Here is a 27,533-nt window from a genome sequence, read left to right on the forward strand (position 1 = left end):
ATCTCTGTCGAATAAATAAATAAAATCTTAAAAAAAAATAAAATAATCTCTTTAATTTGGCTTTTTAGTGTGTATCTTGCAGCTATTTATTTCATTGATTGAAAAGTTTCATGTAACACACACATTTAACAGGTTTTTTTCATTTCAAAATTTCAACACTTTTCATTTCAAAATTATTTCTCAACAGGATGGAGACTGTTTTGTTGTTTTTTAAATCCCATGTCTCTCCTGCATCTGAATCGCTCTGAATTTCTAAGTCACTGAGGTCTTTATGTCACCACATCTTCCAGTAAGAATTAGGTTTGTCCGTCTTTGATCATGTCTTTCTTCTGTCTTTCAGTAGTTTTCTCTTCACATAGGTTGGTAAGTGTCTTGCAGATAGAGGTCCTGGTACGACTGCTAATGGGAATGGGCCTCAGGCATACCATGCAGTGGTGACTGGCCGGAGCCTGGTTGGCCCACGGGCCTCAGCCTCACCCTGTAGTAGAAATGCTTCCAGTGCTTACTATGGATTGTGATGCTTGGTGGAGTGGTCTTGCTCAACAGTAGCTTTTTAAATGTCCTGTTTGGCATGATTTTTAATCATCCAGTATTTCTTCCAAGATCTGCTGTGATCAACCTGTGTTCTACTTAATCTGTTAAATTAACGTACAACATTAGTAAAGTTCTTCCTCATGAATTTTTTTTTTTTTTTTTGGTTAGTGGAATAAGCTCCATTGGGCTAATAAACTCCGTAATGGTTAAATGTCTGACTTTAAATGCAAACATGTAATGTATATTTTTGCAGATAATTTGTCACACGTGAAGGTACCTCTTGTGCTCTAGCTCCGCTGGGTGTGTAGAACTAGCACTAGTGTGAAGAACATAGTAGGTACCATGTTCACATAAACCACTGTGTGTTGGACATTTTTTCATTCATACAGTTCTTTCATTTTCCATGAAAATGGGAAATCTACAGGGTTTTAGTGGATCTGATATCCTCTGATGGGAAAACATAATAAAACAAAATTAGGGATATCTAAATTGCTCACAGTTATCTGTTCTTGGCTCAAAATGATGTCCGAACATTGATTTCAGTTGAATTGATCCTGACATCCCTTTCCTGCTCACATTTTGTGTGAACATGAGAACTCTCCCCAAGGTTCCTTGGTGAAATGTGTTTTTCATTTCAGGGACGGTTGACATTCAGGGATGTGGCCATAGAATTCTCTGCGGAGGAGTGGGAGTGCCTGGACCCTGCCCAGAGGGCCTTGTACAGGGACGTGATGGTGGAGAACTACCGGAACCTGGTCTCCCTGGGTGAGGAAAACGTCCCTCCAGAAGTTGGGATCTGCCCCAGTGAGTCTCTTAGGAGCCCCTGCTCTGCTTGACTGAGTTTGAGGCCATGTACCTTCTGAAATGAAAAAGTTTATGAGGCAGCATGTAGACTTTCAGATGATCTCCCCACTCCACCCTAGATTAGTGGCACTTCCAGAAGCTGAGTAAGAACAAAACCTTATGGCAAACTTTAAAAAATATCTGATTCTGGATCCACTTTTATCCCTGTACTTTTGACTCAGTAGTTCTTGGAAGACAGCTGGACATCTATGCTTTAAAAAAAATCCCTTAAGCATTCAGAAGGAGAGGCTGAAAAGTTTGTGAAAAATTTTTTCTAGACACATCTGTAACATCCTCTCTCCGCAGCTGAACAAAGGGCTGGAATTGTATTCTGGAAAAGACACAGCACATCGTGTTCCTTTCTTTCTATAAGCAGGAATCCCTCTTCCTGACCTGAATAATATCTTTATTTTGGAGCAANGGAAAGAGCCCCAGACTGTGGAGAGCAAGGTGAAAACAGTGAAAAAGCCAAATGGGTGGGAACAACCCTTGACCTTAAGGAGCACAGGCAAGAGCTCAGAAGGGCAGAGAGGGGGCTGCACCATTAATAGTGTTTGGGCAACTTTCTCCCAATGGGAGGGATTTTCCTTCTTGTGAGCTCTTAGAGGAAAGTTTACTTCCCTTCGCCTTGTCACTCCCTTCTTCAGATACGTAGAAGTGCATCCTCCCAACCTCTAGCTCATGCAAAGACCAAGGCAAAATCTTTATCATGACCTGTGGCCCTCTATTATATGTCCCATGACCTTTTTTTTTTTTTTTTAAGATTTTATTTTTAAGTAATCTCTGCACCCAATGTGGGGCTCGAACTTACAACCCAGAGATCAGGAGTCGGCTGCTCTACGGACTAAGCCAGCCGGGAGCCCCATGCCCCTATGTCTTCTTTGGTCCCTTGACCTTAAGGAGCACTGGGAGGCTGGTAATTAAGGGGTCCTCTTTCTTTTTTGGCCTTGCCCCATTCTTGTTCCCAGTCCACACAGGTCAGAGCTGAAGACTCCCCAGTCCTGGCAGACCTTTTCCAGGATCCATCCCATTCTGTGTACTTGGGAGACCTTCTCCTGGGGTTGGAAAACATAAGCATCTGGGGCCCCAGAGCTCTCTGCCTCTTCAGGCCCCCAGCCGTTTCTTCAGTTCTGCTTTTGCTGCACATCAGAGAGTATATCTAACCGGGGAGTGGGGTGGGTCTCTCAATCCAGCAGTAAAACTGCTTTCACTCACAGCAGGAGTATAAGCACGTCCACACCGCACTATGCCCATAAGCTTTGCTATATTGTGGTTTTGTTTGTTTTCTCTCAAAGTATTTTCTAATTTCCCTTGTGATACCTTCTTTGACCCACTGCTTTTTTTAAAGAATGCTTAAAATTTTTCATGTATTTTTGAGCTTTCCAGTTTTCTTCAGTTCATTTCTAGTTTCGTTCTTTTGTGGTTGGAGAAAATAATTTGTATGATTTCACTCTTTTTTCAGTCTGTTGAGACTTGCTTCATGGACTGATATATTGTCTGTTCTGGAGAATGTTTCACGTGCATGTAGGGAAGAATGTATTTTGCTCTTACTGGGCGCAGGGCTCCACATGTGTCCATCAGTACTCGTTGGAGTCGGGCTAAAATCGTCTGTGTCCGTACTGAACTTCTGTCTAGCTGTACTCTCCAGTTTTTGAAAGTGAGGTCTGCAAGTCTCCAAATACTATTCTAGAACTCCTTTTATTTCTCCCTTCAATTCTATACATGTTTCATATGTTTTGGGGTTCGCTTGTGTGTATGTTTATGTTTACTGTAATTCCTTAATGAGTTATCTTTTTAAAAATACATATACTGTCCTTTTTCTCATAAAAATTTTTACTTAAAGTATATTTTGTGTCATAATACAGCCACTGGGAAATGAAAAAATTCATTAGATTTGCTATATTGCATTGCTCCAGACCCAAACCCACAATATCTCCAAGCTATTATATGAAAACTTGGGTCCTCTATATCCTGTCCTTCTCTCCTGTTGTCATAAATTATATCTCCACATATTGTAGAGATCAATCAATGTAGATTTAAAATTAGTTTTGTTTTTTTAACCAATAGGGAAAAAGAGGAGTGACAAACCAAAAATACATTAATACTAACCTTATATACACTTATGTACTGTCTTTATTACTGTTCCTTATTTCTTGATGTGGATTCAAGTTATTGTCTCCTCCTTCATGTTAGCCTGAGGCATTCCCTTCACCATTTTTTTGTTGGACTGGTCTACTAGCAAGGGACTCTCAGTTTTTGTTTTTTCTGGCAATGTCTTAAATCACCCTCTATTTTGAAGGATAGTTTTGAAGTATGTAGAATTCCTGGTAGACTGTTATTTCCCTTTAGCACTGTGAAAATGTCATCCCCTTGCCTTCTGGTCCATATGGTTCCTGGTGTGAAATCAGTCAGTAGTTTTACTGAGGATCTCCGTCGCCAAAGGAACTGCCTATTGCTGTTCTCAGGATTCTGTCTTTGGCTCTTGACAGTTCGATTATGAAGTGTTTCACTGTGGGCATCTTCCAGTTTATCTCACTTGGGGCTTGCCAAACTCCTTGGATACGTAGATTTATGTATTTCATCAAATTTGGGAATTTTTCTGTCTTACTACTTCAGATATTTTTTTCTGTCCACTTCGTTCTGTCCTTTCTGGGATTCCCATCATCTTTGTTGGTACACTTGAAGGTGTCCCACAGGTCTCTTGTTCTCCATTCATTTTTCTTCATTTTTTTTCTTTCTGCTGCTAAGATTGGATAATCTCAGTTGACTTAATCTTCAAGTTTATTAGTTCTTTCTTCTGCCTCTTCAGTTTGGTGTAAACTCCTTTAGGGCTTCTTCCATTTTAGTTTTTGTACTTTTCAGCTCCAGAATTTCTATTCTGGTTCCTTTTTATAATTTCTGTCTCTGTTGATTTTCTGTTTTGGGAAATATTGTTCTCATTGTTTCTTTGGTTCTTTGCACCTGGTTTCATTTAGTTCTTTCAGTATATTTAAAATAGTGACAAATTATTTGTCTAGCAAAGTCCAATGTCTGGGCTTCCTCAGGGCAATTTTTGTTAAATTGCTTTTTTTCCAACAACGTAATTGTTGGTTTGCATGCCGCATAATTTTTTAAGCTAAACATTTTTAATATTATGACAACTCTGGAAGTCACATTCTCCCCCCGCACATCCTCATTCCAGCATTGGATTTTGCTGCTTATTGTAGTTGTCGTTTGTTTAGTAATTTTTTTGGAGTTGATCTGTGAAGTCTGGATTCTTTGTCATGTGTGGCCACTCAAGTCTCTGGTTAGCTTCATGGTCAGGTAGTGATTCAACACAGAACTTCTCGAATACCTAGAACCAAAAAAAATCAAAAAGCAAAAGACTCCTAAGATTCTGTATGTTGCTTGGGAATACCTGAAGCTCAGCTTGGCAGTTTACAGTGGTGCCTTAGCCTTTACCACCTTGTTCTGCTGAGCCTGGAGGTTAGCAGGAGGGGAGGCATAGAGCTGCCTCGTGTGTTTTCTGAGCACTGATCCATCCCTGAGCATGTGCAGGACTTAGATTCCTAGGAACACATGGCAGCCCTTCAAAGCCTTTCATTCCCCAAAGCATTTCGCTCTCCAGCCCTTCTTCCCTGGCTTTTCAGTTTGTTTGCTCTTTGCCCAAAGTGTCATCTGGTAATACATTTGCCTTTAAATATGCTTGTCAAATACTGCTTCCTGCCCCGTAGCACCTCTTGAATTAATAAGCAAAGTAAAGGCAAAACTTTTTGAGCCAGTTTTTCAGTGAGCCACCAGGCAGGTCAAAGTAAAAACCACAGTTCTTAGATAATCAAGCCTGTTCTGCCACTCTCAGTACAAGAGACCTATACCAGGAACATGGCCTGCCTCTATGCTGGAGAGAATGGGCTTGGGCCAGGGGAAGTTAAAATGTCAAAAGCTCTTCAACTGAGATCATCTACATGTTTGCTGTAAACCTTTGTTTAGTTTCCAGAATTCTGATAAAGTTGATTCTGACAGTTTTTGCCAACTTACTTGCTGTTTTATTGGAGAGATGCACCTACAATACTCAGTGATTTTCATGCTGTTACATTTACCCAGTTCTTTATAATACTATCTGAAAACTGGTATTTCAGAAGCCAGTGGACATGTGTGAAACTTAGACTGCTAGGAATATGTGGGAGCTTTTCTTAAACATATTTTCCAATTCTCATCTCGTGTGCTCTTTCTGGATTATAAGTCCTTTCTCTTGTTCGTTTTTTTTTTTTTTAAGATTTTATTTATTTATTCGACAGAGATAGAGACAGCCAGTGAGAGAAGGAACACAAGCAGGGGGAGTGGGAGAGGAAGAAGCAGGCTCATAGCGGAGGAGCCTGATGTGGGGCTCGATCCCATAACACCGGGATCACGCCCTGAGCCGAAAGCAGACGCTTAACCGCTGTGCCACCCAGGCGCCCCTCTTTCTCTTGTTCTTAAGAAAGAAATCATTAGAATTCCACAGTCTATAATTTTGTGTAATTGTGGTTACTTATTATTTACCTGTTGGACTTATCTTGGTTTAATTTAAAAATTTCATTTAATAACTTGTCATTTACAGATTATGGATTTTAGCATCTAGTTTGGAATATGACTGCAATTCAGCAATTGTTAATGTTCCAAAATGCCTATTCTGCATAGAGTATAGATAGCTTTAGAGTAGATATTAAGAATATTTTGTTATTCCAATGATGTTGTATTAAATTATTCCTGATTGTCCTATTAGCCTTTTAGCTTTATAGTTTGTAATTTCCAAGTATTTATCTTATTTTTTTTTTTTTAGATTTTATTTTTAAGTAATCTCTACACCCAACATGGGGCTCAAACTTACAACCCCAATATGTCACATGCTCTACTGACTAAGCCAGCCAGGTACCCCTCATTAATTTTTTAAATGGATTAGTTGTCCAAAAAAGCCCCACTATTAACTTCATATATAGCTGTGCTTCAGCATTTATTTACATATAATAATTATGCTGTAAATATGCAGTTGTATAATATATTTTTTTAAAGATTTATTTATTTTTGAGAGAGAGAAAGGGGGGTAGGGGTAGAGGGAGAGAGAAACCCAAGCAGTCTCTGTGCTGAGCCCTATGTGGGGCTCAATCTCACGACCCTGAGATCACGACCTGAGCCCAAATCAAGAGCCAGACACTTAACCGACTGTACCACCCAGGCCCCCCCCCCTTTCTGTTTCTTTTCAGTATGAGACACCCATTTGTTTACTGCCAATTGGTGTGTGTTGTGGTATGGTGGTCAAAGAATACACTTTCTTTCAGAATGTATGTAAATTTACATAGCGTGAACGATTTGGTCATAGGGTGTTTGGAAACAGGTTTCCGGGGGCACCTGGGTGGCTCAGCTAAGTGTCTGACTCTTGATTTTGGCTCAGGTTGTGATCTCAGGGTTGTGAGATTGAGCCCCACATTGGGCTCCATGCTAGGTGTGGAGTCTGCTAAAGATTCTCTGTATCTCTCCCTCTCTCCCCCACCCTCTCCCTGTCTCTGAGAGAGAGAGAGAGAGAGAGAGAAAGTAGGGTTCCCTTAAAATAATTTAAATACATGTCATCTTTTATTAAAGGATTCTATTCATTTGCATTCTTAAACATTTGCAGACTTTGAGAAGTTTTTATCTCTTCATTGTAAGTATTACTTAGTGTAATATCCATTTTGCAACTCTAGTTAATGTGAAGACTATGGTTTTTTATATCTTTCAGATAGCTCTGCTAGATTCATGATCAAGGAATTATTACCAAAGAAAGAAAGAAAGAACAGAGAATTATGCCAACCAGTGGTCTTGGGAGGACATGAAAGCCATGACCTTAAGGATTTTGACTTCAGGGAAGTTTGGGGAAATATGTATGAATTTGAGAGTAAATGTGGATATGAAGAAAGAAATTCCAAAGGAGTGCTTGTGACAGATACTGTAAATCTCACTGGTAGAAAAGATAAACAAGACAGCAAATCCTGGATTAATTTACCTTTAAAGCAGAATGTTTCTTTAAGAAAAAGTACGTATCAATATTTTAAACAAGGGAAGTCATTAATAAAAAATTTGTTAAAAGTAAAAAATAATGTAGTCTATACAGGAAACAAGTATACAAAATGTTTTGAAAATAGAATTGGATTAAGCTTTCAGTCACATCTGGTTGAACTGCAGAGATTTCAAACTGAGGAGAAAGTTAATGAAGGTAATCAAGTTGAGAAGTCTGTCAAAACTTATTCTTCCATTTTGCCACTTCAAAGATTTCTTCCTAGTGTCAAAACCAACCTTTGTAATAAATATGGAAGGGTTTTTATGTATCCTTCATTGTTCACACAGCACCAGAAAACAAAAATTAGAGAAAAACCATACAAATGTAATGAGTGTGGAAAGACTTTTAGCCATCATTCAGTCCTTACTAGTCATCAAAGAATTCATTCTGAGCAGAGACCGTACAAATGTAATGATTGTGGTAAAGCCTTTAAGCAGTTCTCAAACCTCACAAGACATCAGAGAATCCATACGGGAGAGAAACCATATAAATGTAATATCTGTGACAAGGTCTTTAATCAAAATTCCCACCTTAGAAATCATTGGAGAATTCATACTGGAGAAAAACCACACAAATGTCATGAATGTGGTAAGGCATTTATCAAATGTTCAGACCTCTGGCGTCATGAGAGAATTCATACTGGAGAGAAACCGTACAAGTGTAATGAATGTGGTAAGGGTTTTACCAAACGTTCATATCTTTGGGATCATGAGAGAATTCATACTGGAGAGAAACCATACAAATGTATTGAATGTGGCAAGGTTTTCAGACAGTGGTCTACCCTCAGGATTCACCGAAGAATTCACACTGGTGAGAAACCCTATAAATGTAATGAGTGTGGCAAGGCTTTTAAGCAGTGCTCACACCTCACTAAGCATCAGAATGTACATCCTGGAGAGAAGCCACACAAATGTACTGTGTGCACCAAGGCTTTTATCCACATTTCAAGCCTTGTGAAACATCAGAAAATCCATTCTAGAGAAAAACCATACAAATGTAATGAATGTGGTAAGGCTTTTATCCAAAGTTCAAGTCTTGTGGGACATCAGAGAATTCATACTGGTGAGAAACCTCACAAATGTAATGAGTGTGGCAAAGCCTTTACTGTGCGTTCAAGCCTAACTAAACATGAAAAAAAACATATTGGTGAGAAACCTTACAAATGTAATGAATGTGATAAAACATATACACTACTTGTACACCTTACTAGACATCAGAAAATACATACTGAAAAGAAACATTATGAAGCACGTGACAGTGCTTTTATTCAAAGCTCAAGCTTGGGGGATCATCAGAGAATTCACGGAAGAGAGAAACCTTACAAATGTAATGAGTGTGGCAAATCCTTTAACTGGTGTTCACGCCTTACCCGACATCAGAGAATCCATACTGGAGAGAAGCCATATAAATGTAATGTGTGTGGCAAGGCCTTTAGTCAAAATTCAAACCTTACAATTCATCAGAGAATTCATACTGGAGAGAAACCTTACAAATGTAATGAATGTGACAAAGCCTTTAAGCAGTATTCAAGCCTCATAAGACATCAGAATATACATCCTGGAGAGAAACCACACAAATGTATTGTGTGTGGTAAGGCTTTTATCAAACGTTCACACCTTTGGGGTCATGAGAGAACGCATACTAGAGAGAAGCCATACAAATGTACTGAATGTGGCAAGGCCTTTAGAAAATGGTCTGACCTCAGGATTCACCAAAGAACTCATGCTGGAGAGGAACCTTAGAAGTATAATGAATGGCATAAATCATTTAACCATTTTCCACAATACACTATACATCAGAGAATTTATACTAGGGAGAACTAAGTCTCTAGTCCAAGATTAATCAACCTCGGTTGTTCAATTCTTCACAGTAAGTAAAGTCAAAATCATTTTAAGACTCATGAGGTGAGTGTCAGCGTAGCAAGAAGAGCTTTAGGAATGTAGAATTTCTTTTAAAAATACTCGGGGCGCCTGGGTGGCACAGTGGTTAAGCGTCTGCCTTTGGCTCAGGGCGTGATCCCGGCGTTATGGGATCGAGCCCCACATCAGGCTCCTCCGCTATGAGCCTGCTTCTTCCTCTCCCACTCCCCCTGCTTGTGTTCCCTCTCTCGCTGGCTGTCTCTCTCTCTGTCGAATAAATAAACAAAATCTTTAAAAAAAAAAAAACTTACATTACTTGAGGTTCCTTGAAAGGCCTACATCACTCACTACTGATGTCTTTTGATCTGAAATTTGGAATTTGTTGATGTTATACCTTCATTACATGTTTTTCATGTGTTACCATGACGGTCTCTGGGAGCAGAACAGTAAGATAAAAGAGCCTACTTTATTAAATGGGAATCATTCACATCCATGTATCCTGAAGGAACACTGAATTTTAACATACAGTGTTTTGTGGAATTGAATGAGTACATGAGTTGGGCAGAGAATACCTGTAAAACAATGATGTAAATAATAATATGTTCAGGACCCCTTCTAGAGATTTGTCTGTATAACAAAGGCCACGAGATGATCAGAAACCACTGCTCTGCCAGAGGAGCATGAAACAGCAGGCTCTGAGACTGCGACTGAGATTTTCATGATAGGTTAGTAGGGATTGCTCATGTGATAGAAATAATGGAGAAGTGATGGTCATCCTCTCCCTTCCATGAAAGTAGTGGCTGTATATCAAAGATGAGTGAAAAGTTAGTCTTATTTTGGGGAACTAAAGAGAGCAGTTTTCAGGAGAACTTAATCAAAACAACCGGAATACAGTGTACAGGCACAGGATTCCCGTTTAACCACTACACTGATGCTGTTTTACTCAGAATGTTTAAGTAATAAAATGTAATCATTTTTCAAACTCTAAATGAATCGTGTTTTGGTTTTTTGTTTTCCTATCAGATCAAGTCTATACTGTTTCATTATAGTGTTTCATAACGAACACAATACATCTTCAGGCAGCAAAGGCTGAGAGGCATCTGCAACAATTTTTTTTCCATGATGGAATCAAACAACATACAATATTATAAATATATACTCATCATTTACTTGAGTTATTCTCTCTACAGTCTGCTCCTTGGATATTTATGTGGCTGTGATTAAGATACCACAGCAGTGCAACTTTAAACTCTCCCTCTAAACATCTGAAGCACAATTCTTGAATATGCCTCTGATATTTCCACATGCCCTTTTTTATGCCTACATGAGACCCATGACTTGCAGTCACCTTGATTTACATGAGGATGTGTGTGTGTGTGTATAATTTTTTAAAAAATATTTTATTAAGTAATGCCTACATCCAACATGGGCCTTGAACTCGGAATCCCAAGATCAAGAGTCACATGCTTTACTGACGGAGCCAGCCAGGTGCCTAGAGGCAAATATATTAAGCATAGGAAAAGTGTTAGGAAAGAAAAGAAAATTTCAGGAATAGAAATATGATATGAGCAGTCCCCATGTGGAGCTTTCATTGGAGTGATCTGGAAAGATTACTGATCAAGTCTCTCCTTAAGCATGAGCATATATGCTTGAGGATACTTTGGGCTTGTTTGTTTGTTTGTTTGTTTGTTTGTTTGTAGGCCAACTAGGAACTTCACATATTGACCCCCCCCTCAGAAATAGTTATTTTAGTACTTTTAGATATCCCACAGACACAAGATGAACCCCTATCCAAAATTTAGTCTTGGATGTTAAGTCTGATAATGCTAGACACCAAGAGGGGATAAAATGTTTAATGCATAATGAGACTCTCTGGGGATAGTAGGGCAGGTTTCCAAAGTTGCCAGAAAAAAATGGCTTGAGAGAGCAAGGAAAGGGAGACTCACTTTATGAGGTGGCCTGCAAGTGGTCTGATCTTCCTGAGGGCACCAAACGAAAGAGCACCTGGGGTTCTAAGTTTGACCACCACTTGTAGAGTAGAAAGGATGAGGGAGGATGCACTGAATGTGTGGTTTGGGGTTTTGGGGTGGGTGGGTGGGTGGCGTATGTATGTATGTGTATGTATTTATTTCTTTACTTAATTAAACTTTAAACTGTACCAGAAACAGGGAAGGCAGTTGAGAAAGGGTTGAGGCTTAAAAGCTGTCCATGGTCAAATATCAAAACAAAAACCAAAACTAGAGTGGGATTCTAATACAACACAGAGTATTTACTCTCAAACCTTCTGATTGCTTGGTTAGGAAAGACCAGTTTTCTTCATGCTAATAACTTCTTGCACATCCTTTCCTGCTTAACCCAGTATAATTGTTGAAAGTGAAATACTGAAATACTGCTTAGAAAAACTGCCTAAGATGCTTTTACACTAGTTTCACAATCAAGTGGGGAAGTGTTTATCAGGCAATAAATAGGATTCAATAATCTTACTAGAAGAGTTTTTCAAAGGCTATAAAAATCTCAGTTTGTGATTATACTATTATACCATTACATGATTCTTTCAACTCTAGAAAATTTCCTTTTTATTTAGAAATTTTCATAACCTACTTCAGTTTACAATTTTCTCTCTGTTACTACACTGAATTTTTTTTTTAATGCACGAGTTAAAGATTCTTTTAAGAGTTGTATAACATGAAAATGAACCCTGGACAATAAGAGGTACAAAGTAAGTGTCCTATAGATGTGAAGAAGAAGAGTCCTTTTATATCTTTAGTTCAGTGAAAGAAGTACGACAGTATGAAATTGTGAACTGGAATCTAGTAAGACAGAGCCAAGAGATCTTTTGATACCCCACGAATCTAATACTGGTATTTGGGGAACACAGTGTGCTCTTTTTACCTTAAAATCACTTCCAATTATAAAAAAACAAAAATTATCTCCAATTCTTTTGTTATTATTGCCATAAGACTAATCATCTCTGTCCTATATTATTGCAATAGACACCGGACCTTATATCTCCAAGTCCTTGTAGTACAGGGTCAGGATGTCAAAATGTTTTCTGGGTTCAACGTGAAGCTATTAGATGTTTTTACTTGATTTAATAAGACCTGTCATACCATAAAATCCACTCTAAAAATGTACTACTGTTCAGTGGCAAGGATGTCCTCTCTCACCATTCTTGTTCAACATTGTACTGGAAGTCCTAGCTGATGCAGTAAGAAAAAGAAGTACACAGGACAGTCACTAGGAAGCAAGAAATAAAACTGTCTGTTCACAGATCGTATTGTCTATGTAGAAAGTCCACTGAATCAACAAAAAACTTTCAGAACTAAAAAGTGATAATTGTAAGACAGAAGGACACAAGCTTAATACAATGTGCTGTTTGTGTTACCCACCTAAATGTCATATGGTGCAATTCTAACCCACGATGTGATGGTATGTGGTAGTGGTGCCTTTGGAGGGTAATTACTGCATGAGAGTGGAACCCTTATGAATGAGATCAGTGACCTTACACAAGGGACCTCAGAGCACGTACTCTCCACCATGTGAGAATCCAACAAGATAGCGTTTTGCAGCCAAGAATAGGGCTCTCACTGATACCTAATTAGCCAGCACGTTGACGTTGGTCTTCCCAGCCTCCAGAACTGTGAAAACAGCTATTGTTTACCTAGTCTACATTCCTTTTTTATAACAGCTCAAACTGACTAAGACAGTATACAAACCAGCAACGAACAAGTGGAATTTGAAATTAATAACACGGTAACTTTCACTAGCACCAGAACAGCCCTTACACTTGGTATAAGTCTAACATAGTACGTACAGGATCTACATGAGGGAAGCTGCAGAGCTGATTAACAGAATCAAAGAACTAACTAAATGAAGAGCTTATCCACGAACATGCACAGGAAGACTCGATAGAAGGTGTCAGTTCTTCCCCAATCGACTTCCAGAGTCAACGCAATCCCAAACTAAATAGCGAGTTATTCTGTGGATATCAACAAATTGATCCTAAAGTTTATATGGATAGTCAAAAGACGCAAAGCAGCAAAAAAATATTGAAGGAAATGAACAAAGTCAGAGGACTGATATTACTTGATTTCAAGGCTTCCTATAAATATACAGTAATGAAAACAGTGTGGAACTGGCAAACAGACACATAAATTGATCAAAGGAACATAATGGAGAGCTCAGAAAAGCGCTGTGGAAGGCAACTTAACTGTTTCTCACGAAACTAAACACACTCTTACCATATAATCTAGCACTCACATCCTTGGTATTTATACAAATGAGTTGAAAACTTGTATCCATGTAAAGCCCTGCACATGAATGTTTATAGGAACTTATGCATAACCGCCAAAACTTGGAAGCAACCAGGATGTGTTTTAGTAGGTGAATGGTTAAATAAGCTGTAATACATCCAGAAAATGGAATATTATTCGTTGCTAAAAAATGAACTATCAAACCAGGAAAAGACATGGAAGAACCTTAAAAGCACATTACTAAGTGAAAGAATCCAATCTGCAAAGACTACATATTGTATGATTCTAAGTATATGACATTCTAGAAAAGTATGGACATGTACAACGTTTGGACAGGAAAACTATGGATGGGCAAAACACTTTCCCATGTAAACCAGCTGGTCAACCACTCTGTTAATCTGACACATGAGCGAGGACCCGATTCTATCTGTGAGGAAACAAATGTGCGTTGCTCTCAGCTGCTACATTCACGGAAATCTATTACAGCAATGGTGGAAATGTAATACGCATAGAAACACGTTTAGGGAAAAATATTAAACAATGAACTACTCCACAGCTGATACCATTTTGATCTTCACATGTAACGTTTTCTTCAGTTTTAGGTTTGTCCTTCTCTAGGTGTGGTTTGATTCTGATACCTCACAAACCGTACACACACCCTGCATTAAGATTTTCTTTTTTTTTTTTTTTAAGATTTTATTTATTCGAAAGAGATAGAGACAGCCAGCGAGAGAGGGAACACAAGCAGGGGGAGTGGGAGAGGAAGAAGCAGGCTCCTAGCGGAGGAGCCTGATGTGGGGCTCGATCCCATAACGCCGGGATCATGCCCTGAGCCGAAGGCAGATGCTTAACCGTTGTGCCACCCAGGCACCCCTGCGTTAAGATTTTCTGCTCTAGGTTCCACAGGTTTACATATGTATGTCGGTCTGGACTTACATCCCATCCAGTCGGTTTCCTGAATCAGTCATCAATGAAGGACATACTGCCACAGTAATAGAGACCATATCACAGGCATTAAAATGCCACAAATTTTCCATGGAGATGATTAACTAATCCTCTCTATTGAAACACTCCCTGTTTATACATTCGTAGAGCTGAATGCCCTGCATCACACACTGTGTGGAACATGGGCCAGTGATCACGCTGATTTCTGCACATGTGGACTATCTTGGCAGTTCTGAGACAAGGATTGCTGTGCCACCATGGTGGCACTTCGGCTGCTGACGCCTAACTACCGCTATCAACACAACAATTGTGCTCCTCTGGATTCATAATGCAAAGACCACTCCTCACTGGGATGTCGTTCTGGGGTGGGGTCTGTGGGGGTGATTGGATTTGGACGATGTCTTGAGCATGGAGCTCTCCCATTAAGATAATGGGCCACGTTGGAAGAGACTAGAGCTCCCTCCCCCCACCACGTGAGGATACGGCATGAAGATGGCTGTCTCCAAACCAGGAAGAGGACCCTTGGAACATAGAAAATCTACTAGAAACTTGATCTTGGATCCTCTAACGTGGAGGTGGTTCTCCAAACACAATAAAACTATCACACGTAAACTAACACTAGACCGCCAATTCAGTAGACAGTGCACACACACATTCTCCCCACTGATACAAGGAGGTCTTCTGTTTTTACAAATCTACAATCCAGTTGTGGTGCACATTGTGTTTAATTGTCTTAACTCTAGTTCTCTTACACTAGATCTGTTGCCACTCCTTTGTGCTCAGGATAATGACAGTTTTGAACCATGTGCTCATTGTCTGCAGAATGACCTTCGCTATGGACTTGCGTATCTGTCACCCTTAGACTCAGCACATTCTAGAAGAACTTCCCAACACAGATAATGGTGGCATTATCTTAATGCATCACTTCGGTGATACAACAGGAGTATTTTCTATTATTGTTGGAGGCTAAGACATGCACCAGGCCCTCCTGGCCCTGGGAGCAAGGATGGCAATTCTGACACCTGGGCACAGGCTTTCAGGACATTGCTTATCTTGTTAGTGGCTGGACCTGAGGCCCGGGGTTGCTATGTGGAAGTTGGGTCCTGAAAGCCATTTGCTTTGCTTCTGGCCACACACCAATCTCCCAGGCAGCACTCAGGCCTCCTGCAGGCACCAGCCCAGCTCTGCCGTTCATATAACCCAACTCTGCAACATACCATCCCTCCTGACAGTGCCTGTTCTAGCAGAGGTGCTTTCTGCCCAAACCAGCACCAGTCCCAGCCCAAAGGTCTGGAAAATACTGAAAAACACAGAATCTGCAGCTGTAACCTGGCCCCTCCAGCCTAGGCCTCTGAACCACCTGCCCAGATCCTTTCACTACCCAAGTCGAGATTTCAGCTCCACGTGGAACTAGAACCGGAAGCACAAACCTGTCCTGCTAACATGGGCTATGCCCTCATGGGTCCCTGATTGCCCCCAACCCCATCTTTTCCTTCCAGCAACCCCTTGGCGCATGTGCACACGTGGTGTTCAGCATCCCCAGTTCCCCCCAGTGCCTGAATGCTGTGCCTCCTAAAATTTAGATGCCTTTGAGGGCAGCACCTGGGCCTGGCACTGGACTCCCAAAATAAACAAATAAGGTATCCATCAGTGCTTACTCCAAAACAGCCCTAACGGAGGACCCCAAGGCTTTGGCCCCACACATGCACCCCGACACAGAGCTATGGGCTCGGCCCTCAGCTGCACCCAGAGTCTGGCCCAGGTACATACTACTCGGCCACTCTGGGGGTCTGGAAGCACTAACAAAGCACCGTCCTCTTGATTTCCTCCAAAATAACCGCCCAGGTGGAGAACATGCAGATCTAACCCAGCCTCTTCTCCAGGCGGGCTTCCTTAGACTCCTAACTTCCGCTGGGAAAGCTAGAGGTCACCACCTAACACCAAAGCCCGCGCATGCACAGGGAGGCGGCAGCCACCCCCACATGCAGGGATCACATTCTCAGGCTTGCCCCAGGCCGACTAAGGATGCCACATCCCTCCGAAAACCTGCAGCTCCCTGACTGCCAACCAGGCATCTTCTGATGGGTTCCTCAGACTTTCCCTGTAGCAGCCCCTCCCTCCACAAAGGGGTCACCTGTCCTGGTTCAGTTCCTTCCCCATCATTTGCTGAATGCAAGAAAACCACAGCATGGGTGTTGAGAAGTGATGGTAATCTGTTAAGACGATCAAGAGTGCTCTCCTCGCTTTCTCTAGCTTAGTGCTGCTGAAAGGAGATTGGGAAGGTGCTGTGGAAAGGGCTCTGCGAGAGAAGCATCAGCACCACTGAGGACTCTGTTAAAAATATAAACTCACGGGCCCACCTCAGAAGAAAGGCTGTTGGATTTCTGGGATTCTGCAGAACAGGCCACAGACGTGTGTTATCCTTCAAATAAGGGGAGGTATGACCTTGAAAGGGGTTCAGAGATCCTGAGGACTGGCATGGTAACCACGTGCCAGGTTGCCATTACCATGGGCTTTGGGGACAGGGCTGCTGCCCAGGGCATTGGGAGGAGACATGCAACCCAGGTTGTTGGGGGATCACCAATCCTCCGTAGGTCTGGGCAGACATGGCTGCCATTGCTGTGGGCCCAGAAGACAGAACATCCAGCAAGGAGGGTAACAGTTGATCCCTACAACGTAATGGAATTTGCCAGGCTTTCTAGGGCCACACAACTTGCATCTTCTTAACTTCTCCTTTTGGAATGGGAATGTCTATCTATGCCTATCCTACCACGGTTTTTTGGAAGCAGAGAATTTGTCTCTTTCAAAGGATCACATATGGATGGGAATTTTGCCTCAAACTGAATCACATCTGGAATTCTACCCACACTTGATTCAGATCAAATTTAAAGGAGATTCGGGCCTTTCACTTGAAGCTGGAAAGGGTTAAGACCTCAGGGCTGTCAGGATCGGAGTAAAGGTATTGTGCAAGTGAGAACAATGTAAATTTTGGAAACCCAAAGGGCTGAGTGTTATGCGTTGAACGTTGTCCACCCACCAAATTCATATGCGGTGAAAGATTAGCCCCAAGAACTTCACCATAAGAATGTATTGGGAGATAGGACCTTTAAAGGAGTGATTAAATTTAAATTAGGCCAACTGGGTGATCCTTAAACCAATGACTGGTATCCTCATGATGAAAGAGAATTTGGACATACAGAGAAACACCCGAATCTGTGTGGAACCAGAGGAAAAACCTTGGAGGAAAAAGTGAAAAGGTGGCCACCTGCAAGCCAAAGAGGGAGACCTCAGGAGAAACCAAACCTGTCTTTACTTTGACCTCGAATTCTAGGCTGCGGCATCCCATAGAGCAACACCGGGAAAACATCACATGTTGGCCAGGAAGCAGAAGCAGGAGAGGGGAAAGCCCAGTCGGAGCCTTTATTGCAGTGTTTTGAGGAAAGACAAGGCAGGGCAGGATGAACAACCTAGAACCGGCGAGTGGGCCCTGGCTGTCCCTGATTGTCTGGTACCTGGTCCTGGGTTGATTTTGGGCAGTGGAAATATTGGCTTAGTGTGTCAGACCTTGAAAAAGAGATGTTGGGGGGGTTGGACTCTTTTCGTAAGTCTGCATAAAAAGGGGGGTGCCCTTGTAAAGCCCTCTCCTATCTGTATGAACTGGTTAGTCATGGGAGAGGCAGCCTCTCGCTCACAAGCAAGGTCACAAATGTCAGAGCACCAAGAATACAGAAAATAAAGTAAATGGAATAGGCCCTGTGATGAACAGATTCCAAATACAGGAACACAAAGTCAGATTTTAAAAAAAACCACAATTAGAACAGAGCATTTGTCAGAAAAGAAAACAGGTACTGTGGGACCTTCTTTCCTGTTCTGAACAATTTCTCCCCTCCTCTCTTTCCTGCGGCTCTATCCCCAGACTGGATGTGTGATTCTAGGTCCCCAGTGAAGCCATGGGCTGACATGAGACAGAGAGAGACAGATCCTATAGAGAGGGGAAATCTCTGGCTCTCGGAGGTGGCCTTTTGGATGCTGGAGGTAGCACTCATCACTGTCCCCGGCTCGAGGTAAGAGGGAGGCTTCTGGTCACTGATGAGTCTGTCTGTGGTCTCTCCCTTGCCCTGGAGCCCCTGCTGAGCTGTCCTCCTCCGATGTCTGCAGTTCAAGTATGCACTTGCTTCTTCCCTAAGACTGGCCAAGGGCTGTCTGGCTCTCCTAGGTTTCACTATCCCTACTGTTCACAATGAGAGCTCTGGCTGTGAGTGGATTTGGACTTCTTCAGAGGCTGACTCTGACATGGCTTTTTGAAAAGGAATTTCCAGTCTTTGCTCTCCTGGAGTGAAGTCACTGATACATATGCCCGAGCTTGCCCTTTCCACCGCAGGAATGGATTATTTTGTGCTCAAATATTTCTGCTTTATGTTTGAAAGGATCGTGGAAACTCTTCCCTCTGGAATGGGGGATCCTAGCTCTGCATTCTGTCCTTAATATCATCCTGATTTCAATCTTGTACAATCATCTGTCCCTTCAATTGGGACTGAATTCTCATCCTGAAACTTTGGAGCCTTTGGGGTACTGGGATCCAACTACACGGGGTGTTCCCTCAGCCCTCCACAGGGCTCTAACAGCACCTGCGATGCTAGCAGGTTTCTACCCAACACGGTCTGGAGACGAGCCAGTGTGACATTAAAAGCCGAGCTGCTGAGGAGGGCACTGTAGTGGAACCACTTTCAACTGGTGCTGGGACTCTCCCTCCAGATTTAGCTTCAACTCGCCATTGAACCAGCTTGTGGGGCACCCAGGAGGCTCAGTCAGTTAAGTGTCTGCCTTCAGCTCAGGTCATGATCTCGGGATCCTGGCATCAAGTCCCACGTCCAGGTCCCTGCTCAGTGGGGAGTCTGCTTCACCGTCTCCCTCTGCCATGCCTCCCCCTCCCTGCTTGTGTTCTTTCTAATAAATAAATAAAATCTTAAAAAAAAACACAGCTTGTTAAAAATAAATTTCCTATTACACTGGCAACCAGCATTCATGGTGGAGCAGAGTATGGTGTGGTTACTGGAGCCCTTAGTGGCTCCTGATACCCATGTACCTTCTGAAGGGTTTCCACGTCTTAGGTCTTCTCTTAATGTTAGCTAAGGGTCAGGGCACCTCTCAGCCTTAACTTCTTCCCTGAACTTCTAAAATTCTTGTTGCCTTAGGTGTTGCTATTCCTTAGCTAGAGTCTGTTGTTCCCTGTACGGGAAACAAATCTGTCCTCTCCCCGAAACGCAACAGTCTCCCTACAATCTAAGGCTTTTTTTTTTATAGAACATTGATGAACTACAGTCCACAATAAAAGCTGCCCATGCCATTGCCCGGAAGACCTGCACATGCATAGGAATCCATGCAGAACTGCCTCCCAGCAGGCTCCAGCCCTCGCTACCTGACTGTATTCACGCTTACGGAATACGCCCACGAGTACACTGCTGGGAAACCACTCGGGTTCACCTCACTGTGGAGCCAGCATCAAATCCACTCAATTTCACTCAAAAACCATTTGATTAAACTACTGTTTTCAGGATGCTAGGCATCAGAATGAGGCCAAGCTGCTGTATTCACCTCCACTCTGCCCACGTGTCCCATGCTGACGTGGCCGACGACACACCAACATGCCTCAGTGTCCTCCTTTGAATGGCATGTGGCTCCTCCTTACACTCACGGTTGACTTTTCCAGAATGACGGATGAATTAACAACAGGATACTGTACAAAAACATACAACCTATTTTTTTCTGGTATGATTAAAGGATTTTATGTTCCTTATCCAGGAAAAGCAGAGCCTGCATATAATCAAGTCTTGCCTCATGAACAGAAAGGGGCTGACATCTGGATAACACACAGAAATCACTGCGGTGGTGTTCACCAGCCACCATCTGGGATTATAAGAGCAACACATGCATGAAAGATGGAGGAGAGGAAGTAAAAAGACACAAAGGTGGTCACCAGGCCAAGGATGCTCTGGGTGGCTCTGGACTCAGCAGAGGGTCTGGGGGAGACGTTATTAGGCCTGTGAACGTGCTGGACCCGCTGCCTATGCCTGTGCAGGATGAAAACCATGGAGCCACTGGCCCAGATCATGAGCCCAGAAAATAAAAATTCGGAGATTATCATCAACAGGGCATAGAGCGGGGCTGTGACTGTCTCATGAGCTACAGTGAAACGGTACCGTAAATCTCCTTTGTGATGTTCCTCATGCTCCATTTATCAGACACATGTAACAAATACACATGAAAAATTAAATTTACAAACATGTGCATGATCCAGCAGAGGGAGATGGAGAAGCCAACATACTCCGGGGCTTTCACTTTAAGATCCTTCCAACAGGAGTTCATGGGGCTGATCATGATGGTCTGGAACACTCTCAAGAGGCAGGTGGTGCTAATGGACACTCCCCTGCTCACCCTCCGAACATACAAAAGAAGTCTGCATCCTGTTAAGCTTTGCCTGAATCTGTTCCAACCCACAGAATCCCTTCTCCAGATGTGAACACTTACTCAGACGTCCTTCCTTACAGGCTCGGACTCTCAGGCTGCAATAGAAAATACTCACTGGACTCCTTCTGGAGGAAGGATGGGGCTCGGTGTGAAGGTCACGGCAGCCAGTACATGTAAGGGAGGGCGGCAGCCAGACCCTGAGAGAAGGCTTTCCCTCCCCTCCCCTCAGGATTGCAATTATCATTTCACATGTGGTGGCAATGACAGCGGAGGCTTCAGTAGCTGACGGTATTTCTGAAAAACTTTCTCCCACTAATTACCAAAACCAATTACAAGTTTGTAAGTATCTCCAAAGAGACTGTTGTCTAGTTTAAGACAGGTTCCTACTTTTTCATGATCCCTGATGGCAGATAGGGTCTCACATGGAAGGGGCAGTAAATACTGAAGGGGCTGGCAGTGAGACGTGTGTGTCTCGCAGGTGTCCCTGATTCCCTGAGAAGTTCTTCCACTAAAAATCTAGTTCATTCTTAGTTCAGTCTGCTAAGCTGCATCGTTACTTAAGAATTTAGAAAATACGTGGAATCAGACAGGGTCCAACAAGAATTTCTAATGAGATAAAAGGGAGAACGTGCCAGTAATTTTTTTAAAGATTTAATTTAATTTATCTATTTATTTGAGACAGAGAGAGAGAAAGCAAACGGGGAAGAGCAGAAGGAAGAGAAGCAGACTATGTGCTGAGCTCGATCTTGTGACCCTGAGATCATGACCTGAGCTAAAATCAAGAGTTGGACACTTAACTGACTGAGCCAACCAGGCGCTCCAGAACATACCAACAATTTATGTTAGAAATCATGGTAGGGCGCCTGGGTGGCACAGCGGTTAAGCGTCTGCCTTCGGCTCGGGGCGTGATCCCGGCGTTATGGGATCGAGCCCCACATCAGGCTCCTCCGCTGTGAGCCTGCTTCTTCCTCTCCCACTCCCCCTGCTTGTGTTCCCTCTCTCGCTGGCTGTCTCTCTCTCTGTTGAATAAATAAATAAAATCCTAAAAAAAAAAAAAAAAAAAGAAATCATGGTAATCATTTTTCTAACTGCATGCAAATTAAACTGGAAATGACATGCAAATATCCTAGCAAGTGAGTTTACTAACGTTGACCCTAGCAATGATAGGAAGTCTAAAATAGTATCCTCATGAGAAAGAGTGATGTTCGTGTCCCTCAGAAATAAAAGTAACAGGATTCGATGATTCAACAAGCAGATTCTGCCATTCTTCTAACGATCAGAGAAGCCAATCACTCTCTCTCAAGTCAACAGCACTGAGCGGTTACCAGAGGTCCTTACACTTACCTTTGCTACTTTTCAATAGGGAGCCCTTGCTGCCCATTTAATTAATGAAGATATATAACATTTATGAGCCAAAAGTCACTGCTATGGCTTTACCAACAGACAAATACGATCTCAACAAGGTCCACTATCCATCTCCCTGTGAGGGTTTTTCTTTTTCTTTTTTTTTTTTAAAGATTTATTTATTTATTTGACAGAGATACAGACAGCCAGCGAGAGAGGGAACACGAGCAGGGGGAGTGGGAGAGGAAGAAGCAGGCTCATAGCAGAGGAGCCCGATGTGGGACTCGATCCCATAACGCCGGGATCACGCCCTGAGCCAAAGGCAGACGCTTAACGACTGAGCCACCCAGGCGCCCCACCCCTGTGAGGGTTTTTCATCCATGTGAGAAGTTGGAGGAACCACAGTCCACCTAGCACCACACCTAGTTCTTTTTTTTTTTTTAACTTAAATTCAATTTAGTTAACAGACAGACCTCTTAAATTTTGCTAAATTTTCCCTATATCCCCCCTACTCATCAGAGATAGAACTTAGTGATTCATTAGTTGCCTATAACAGCCAGTGCTCATTACATCAAGTGCCCTCCTTAATGCCCATCACCCAATTACCCCATTCCCCTACCCACCACCCCTCCAGCCACCCTCAGTTTGTTTCCTATAGATAAGAGTCTCTTAATGGCTTACCTCCCTCTCTGTTTTCATCTTATTTTCCTTCCCTTCCCCTATGTTCATCTGTTTTGTTTCTTAAAATCCACATGAGTGAAATCTTATGGTGTTTGTCTTTCTCTGACTTACTTCGCTTAGCTTAATACCCTCTAGTTCCATCCATGTTGTTGCAAATGGCAAGATTTAGGGGATTTTTGATGGCTGAGTAATATTCCATTCTGTATGTATATACCACATCATCCTTACCCATTCATCTGTCCATGGACATCTGGGCTCTTTCCATAGTTTGGCTCTTGTGGATATTACTGCTATAAACATTGGGGTGCATGTGCCCCTCTGAATCACTATATTTGTAGCCTCTGGATAAATACCCAGTAGTGCTACTGCTGGGTGATAGAGTAGTTCTCTTTTTAACTTCTTGAGGAACCTCCATACTGTCTTCCACAGTGGATGTAGCGGTTTGCATTCCCACCAACAGTATAAGAGGGTTCCCCTTTCTTCACATCTTCACCAACACCTGTTGTTTCCCGGGTTGTTAATTTTAGCCGACCGGACCACATCTTTTTTTTTTTTTTTAATGTTCAATGGGACCACATCGACTTCTGATACCAACTCAAGTTCAGGGTTCCTAAAACCACGCACAGTTTTCAGAATTCTCCAGGACTCACAGAAGTCACTGAGAGCTGTTGTACTCACCACTATGGTTTATTAATCTGCATCTGAAAGGACAGGATACAGATTAATACCAGACAGGGAAGAAGTGTATGGGGTAGAGTCCAGGAAAAGTATGAAAGCAGAGTTCCAGTGTCCCCTCTATGAAGTGACGGATGTTTTACTCTCCAGACACCAATATTTGACAATCCTCATAGCATACTGCCACCAGGGATGTTCACCCAAACCTAGGTGCTTACGCTTTTTACTGGAGTTCAATCATGTACTGACTGGATAGCTGGTGTTTATTCTCCTGTTTTAGGGAAGTCCGGCTGTTATCTCTCGTGTTCAGCCCCTCCAGAAGCGGATCTAATGCTGCATGGCCCAAGGTCCCATCATAACTCATTACCACACTGTCTGGTGGCCATGCCCTGAGATAAACAAAGGCAATACTATGAGCATGACAGTCCAAGGGGTGGAGATTATCTTCTAGGGTGCGATGGTAAACGACAGACCTCTGTTAAATTTTGCTAAAATTTCCCTATATCCCCCCTACTCAACCAATATCTTAGTATAGGAATAGACCCATATGGCTGTCAACTCATTCTGCAAACACAAGAACATGCATGTAAATGTTGACACACTCATGCACACGCGCACATACACACACACACAGTACACACACTCACGACTCAAACACACAGAAATACACACTCACATACAGTCCTTCCCATTCTGGCATATACAGACTCACACCCACAAAACTCATGCGCACCGACCACACACAGACTCACACTCACATTGATACACACTTGCAATGCACACCCGAACACTACTGTCCTACTTAATTTCACAAAAATCCTCATAAAGTCACCAGGTGTATGCTTCTCAGAAAAATGTCTGCATCAAGTCATTCTTTTCACGTGTCCAAGACTGTAAATGCAAGAAAGAGGAGCCATGTCTGCAACTGCACTCTTCCAACTGCACATCCCAGGAACACATTTTCAATGCGCAGCATTTCAGAACTTCTCTGAGCTCTGGCAATGCAGGGTGTGGTGAAAAATTTGGTGGCGAATGGCAGTTCATGAGTCGTCACACAGCAGGAGAACACAGGCAGAGGGGAAGAGTGCAAAGGATGGCATAAACCACAGAAACTTATTTCCTCAGAGTTTTTAGGTGACAAATCCAAGATCTAGGTGTCACCAGGCTGGTTTCTTCTGAGGCCTCTCTCCTTCCTTGAACATGGCCACCTTCTCCCTGTGTGTTGTTCACACGGCCTTTTTCTGGCCTTGTACATCTGCATTGCTGCTGTTTCCTAACTTCCTCTTCTTGTAAGGACACCAGTCATACTGTATTAAGGTGCCCTGCAACGGCCTCATTTTTAACCTAATCATCTCTTTGAAGGCCTCATCTCCACACTCTGATGTTGTAGGTATTAGGGCTATGAAATATGAATTCTGGGATACACAATTCAATTCCTAACAGGAATACAGAGTGTGGGAGGTGAGAGAGTATGCAAGATAAAAAGGCACACAGGGCTTAAAGGGTGCGCTATGTTTCAAGTGCACTGCAGGGCTTAAGGACACAAGGGGACAATGTGCACGGAAGTTAAGGGTGTAACACACAGATATTAGTTTGGGGGCCTAAGGGCACGCTGGTCATAAGAACAAGGGGAAAAATGGGGAAGGCAGATCATCAGCGATAGTAAGGGGAAGGGTGGGAAAGCCCAGGACAATTCATGTCCATGTGGGCTTAGAGAACAGAAGGGAGGAAACGTACATTTTGTAGGATTTAAAGGTTAGTTGACGGTGGGACACAACACTACAACACGTGGACAGATGAAAGCAGAACTCTTTATTACTAACAGCTCCAAAGAGGAGGGGATGCCAGGCAGCGCCACACTGTGGGGAGGGGACTGTACGTGGGGGCAGGGTAACAGCAAGCTAGAGCTACAGCAGCAGTTTATGTGTGGACACAGAGTGAGGGGAGCTAATTCCCTAGAGTTCCCACTGAACTGGCTGGTTTGATACATTTCACAGGTTCCAGAACGTAAAGCTGTCCCTCGTTGTCTGGTACCTCACCCTGGGTGGTCACACCTGCTGCAAAGTGGCTCAGCTTGTGTGAGCCCAGTGAGGGAAATGGTTAGGGCGTGGGTTGGTCAGCTGCTTAACAGGGGGAACTGACTGCTTTGTAGCTGGAACCTTGAAATAGCATCGCTATGAAAGACAACAACAAATATGTGATGACACTATGTTCTTGGAGTATAGATATGGTGGACATGGTTAGTGGTCCAGGACAAAGATTGAGGGTGGAAGGGGAGCTGAAACCTCGCTGGGGGGATAATGGTGTTAGGGAAACACAACGGGTGTGGGTGATGAAGTCAGCTGGGAAGACAGTGGGAATGAAAAGACTAAGGGCAACACCTCAGAGGCAAAGGTTATAAGCATCTTCTATTATCACTGATTAAGTTTTCTCACTTGGTTATGATGCCATCTACTAGACCTGTTCGTTTTCAAGGTGCTTTTGCCCTGCTTCATTAATAAGTAATTGCTGGAGTAATACATTTTTTATTTTTTAAAAGATTTTATTTGAGAGGAAGTGAGAGCCCGTGTGCAAGTAGGGAGAGGGACAGAGGAGGAGAGAGGATCCCAAAAGACTCAAAGCTGAGTGTGGACCCTGACTTGGGGCTTGATCTCATGACTCTGAGATCGTGACCTGACCTGAAACCAAGAGTTGGAGCTTAATGGACTGAGTCACCCAGGTGTCCCTGGAGTGATAATTTTGACATTGTTTGAACAACTTACCTCTCATCTAAGTATTTTAGCATCTACTGATGATTTTTATTTGAGTCAGTTATCAGATGATGGTTGCAACATTCTACTACCTTTTCTTCAAGTTTTTAATTAAATTCCAGTTAGTTAACATGCATTGCAATATTGGTTTCAGGAACAGAATTTAGTGATTCATCATGACATACAACACCAGTGCTCATCAAACCAAGTGCCCTCAGGGCACCTGGGTGGCTCAGTAGGTTAAGCATCTGCCTTTGGTTCAGGTCATGATCCCGGAGTCCTGAGATCAAGCCCCACATCCGGCTCTCTGCTCAGCAGGGAGCCTGCTTCTCCATCTCCCTCTGCCTGCCACTCTGCCTACTTGTGTACTCTATCAAATAAAAAAACAAAAACATAAAACAAAATAAAAAAACAAGTGCCCTCTTTAATACTCATCACCCATCTAGTCCATCCCCCACCCACCTCCCTCCATCAACCCTGTTTGTTCTCTATCTTTAAGAGTCTCTTGTGGCTGTTTCACGCTCTCCTTTTTTTCTTTTCCCCCTTCCTATATGTTCATCTGTTTTCTTTCTTAAATTCCACATATGAGTGAAATCAGATGGTATTTTTCTTTCTCTTTTTTCATTTAGCATAATACACTCTAGCTCTATCCATGTCATTATAAATGGCAAGATTTCATTCTTTTTTATGGCTGAGTGATATGCCATTGTATATATTTACCACATCTTCTTTATCCATTCATCAACTGATAGACATTTGGTCCCTTTCTGTAATTTGGCTATTGTTGATAATGCTGCTATAAACGTAGGGGTGCATATATCCCTTGCAATCGCTATTTTTGTATCCTTTGGGTAAATATCTAGAAGTGCAATTGCTTGATCATAAGGTAGTTCTATTTTTAGCTTTTTGAGGAACCACCACACTGTTCTCCAGAGTGGCTGCACCAGTTTGCATTCCCAGCAGAGTAAGAGGGCTCCCCTTTCTATGCTTCCTAACCAACACTTGTTGTTTCCCGTGTTGTAAATTTTAGTCATTCCTACAGGTGTGAGGTGATAGCTCATTGTCATTTTCATTGTATTTCCCTGATGTTGAGTGATGTTGAGCATCTTTTCATGTGTCTGTTAGTCAT

General features: G+C 42.5%; 1 protein-coding gene and 1 long non-coding RNA gene across 2 annotated transcripts in view; one reads left to right on the forward strand and one right to left on the reverse strand.

The window, feature by feature from the left end:
* On the forward strand, window positions 1-9,462 carry LOC103657327 (zinc finger protein 677-like). The gene is made up of 2 exons (XM_040632921.1): window positions 1-1,338; window positions 7,112-9,462. Exons 1-2 carry the CDS (start codon window positions 1,155-1,157, stop codon window positions 9,169-9,171), a joined length of 2,244 nt encoding a protein of 747 aa, XP_040488855.1. The 5' UTR covers window positions 1-1,154; the 3' UTR covers window positions 9,172-9,462.
* LOC121103358 overlaps window positions 4,484-27,533 on the reverse strand; it is a 27,026-nt gene continuing 3,976 nt past the window's right edge. The window contains exon 2 of the long non-coding RNA XR_005835527.1: window positions 4,484-4,711. This is a non-coding gene — a long non-coding RNA (uncharacterized LOC121103358). The remainder of the gene's footprint in view (window positions 4,712-27,533) is intronic.

Source organism: Ursus maritimus, unplaced genomic scaffold (genome assembly GCF_017311325.1).
Source record: "Ursus maritimus isolate PB19 unplaced genomic scaffold, ASM1731132v1 scaffold_19, whole genome shotgun sequence".
NCBI classification, from domain to species: Eukaryota; Metazoa; Chordata; class Mammalia; order Carnivora; family Ursidae; genus Ursus; species Ursus maritimus.

Coding starts and splice junctions, on each gene's coding strand:
- LOC103657327 (XM_040632921.1), top strand. CDS start 1,155: ATGTGTTTTTCATTTCAGGGACGGTTGACATTCAGGGATGTGGCCATA. Junction 1,339..7,111: donor AGAAGTTGGGATCTGCCCCA/GTGAGTCTCTTA, acceptor TATATCTTTCAG/ATAGCTCTGCTAGATTCATG.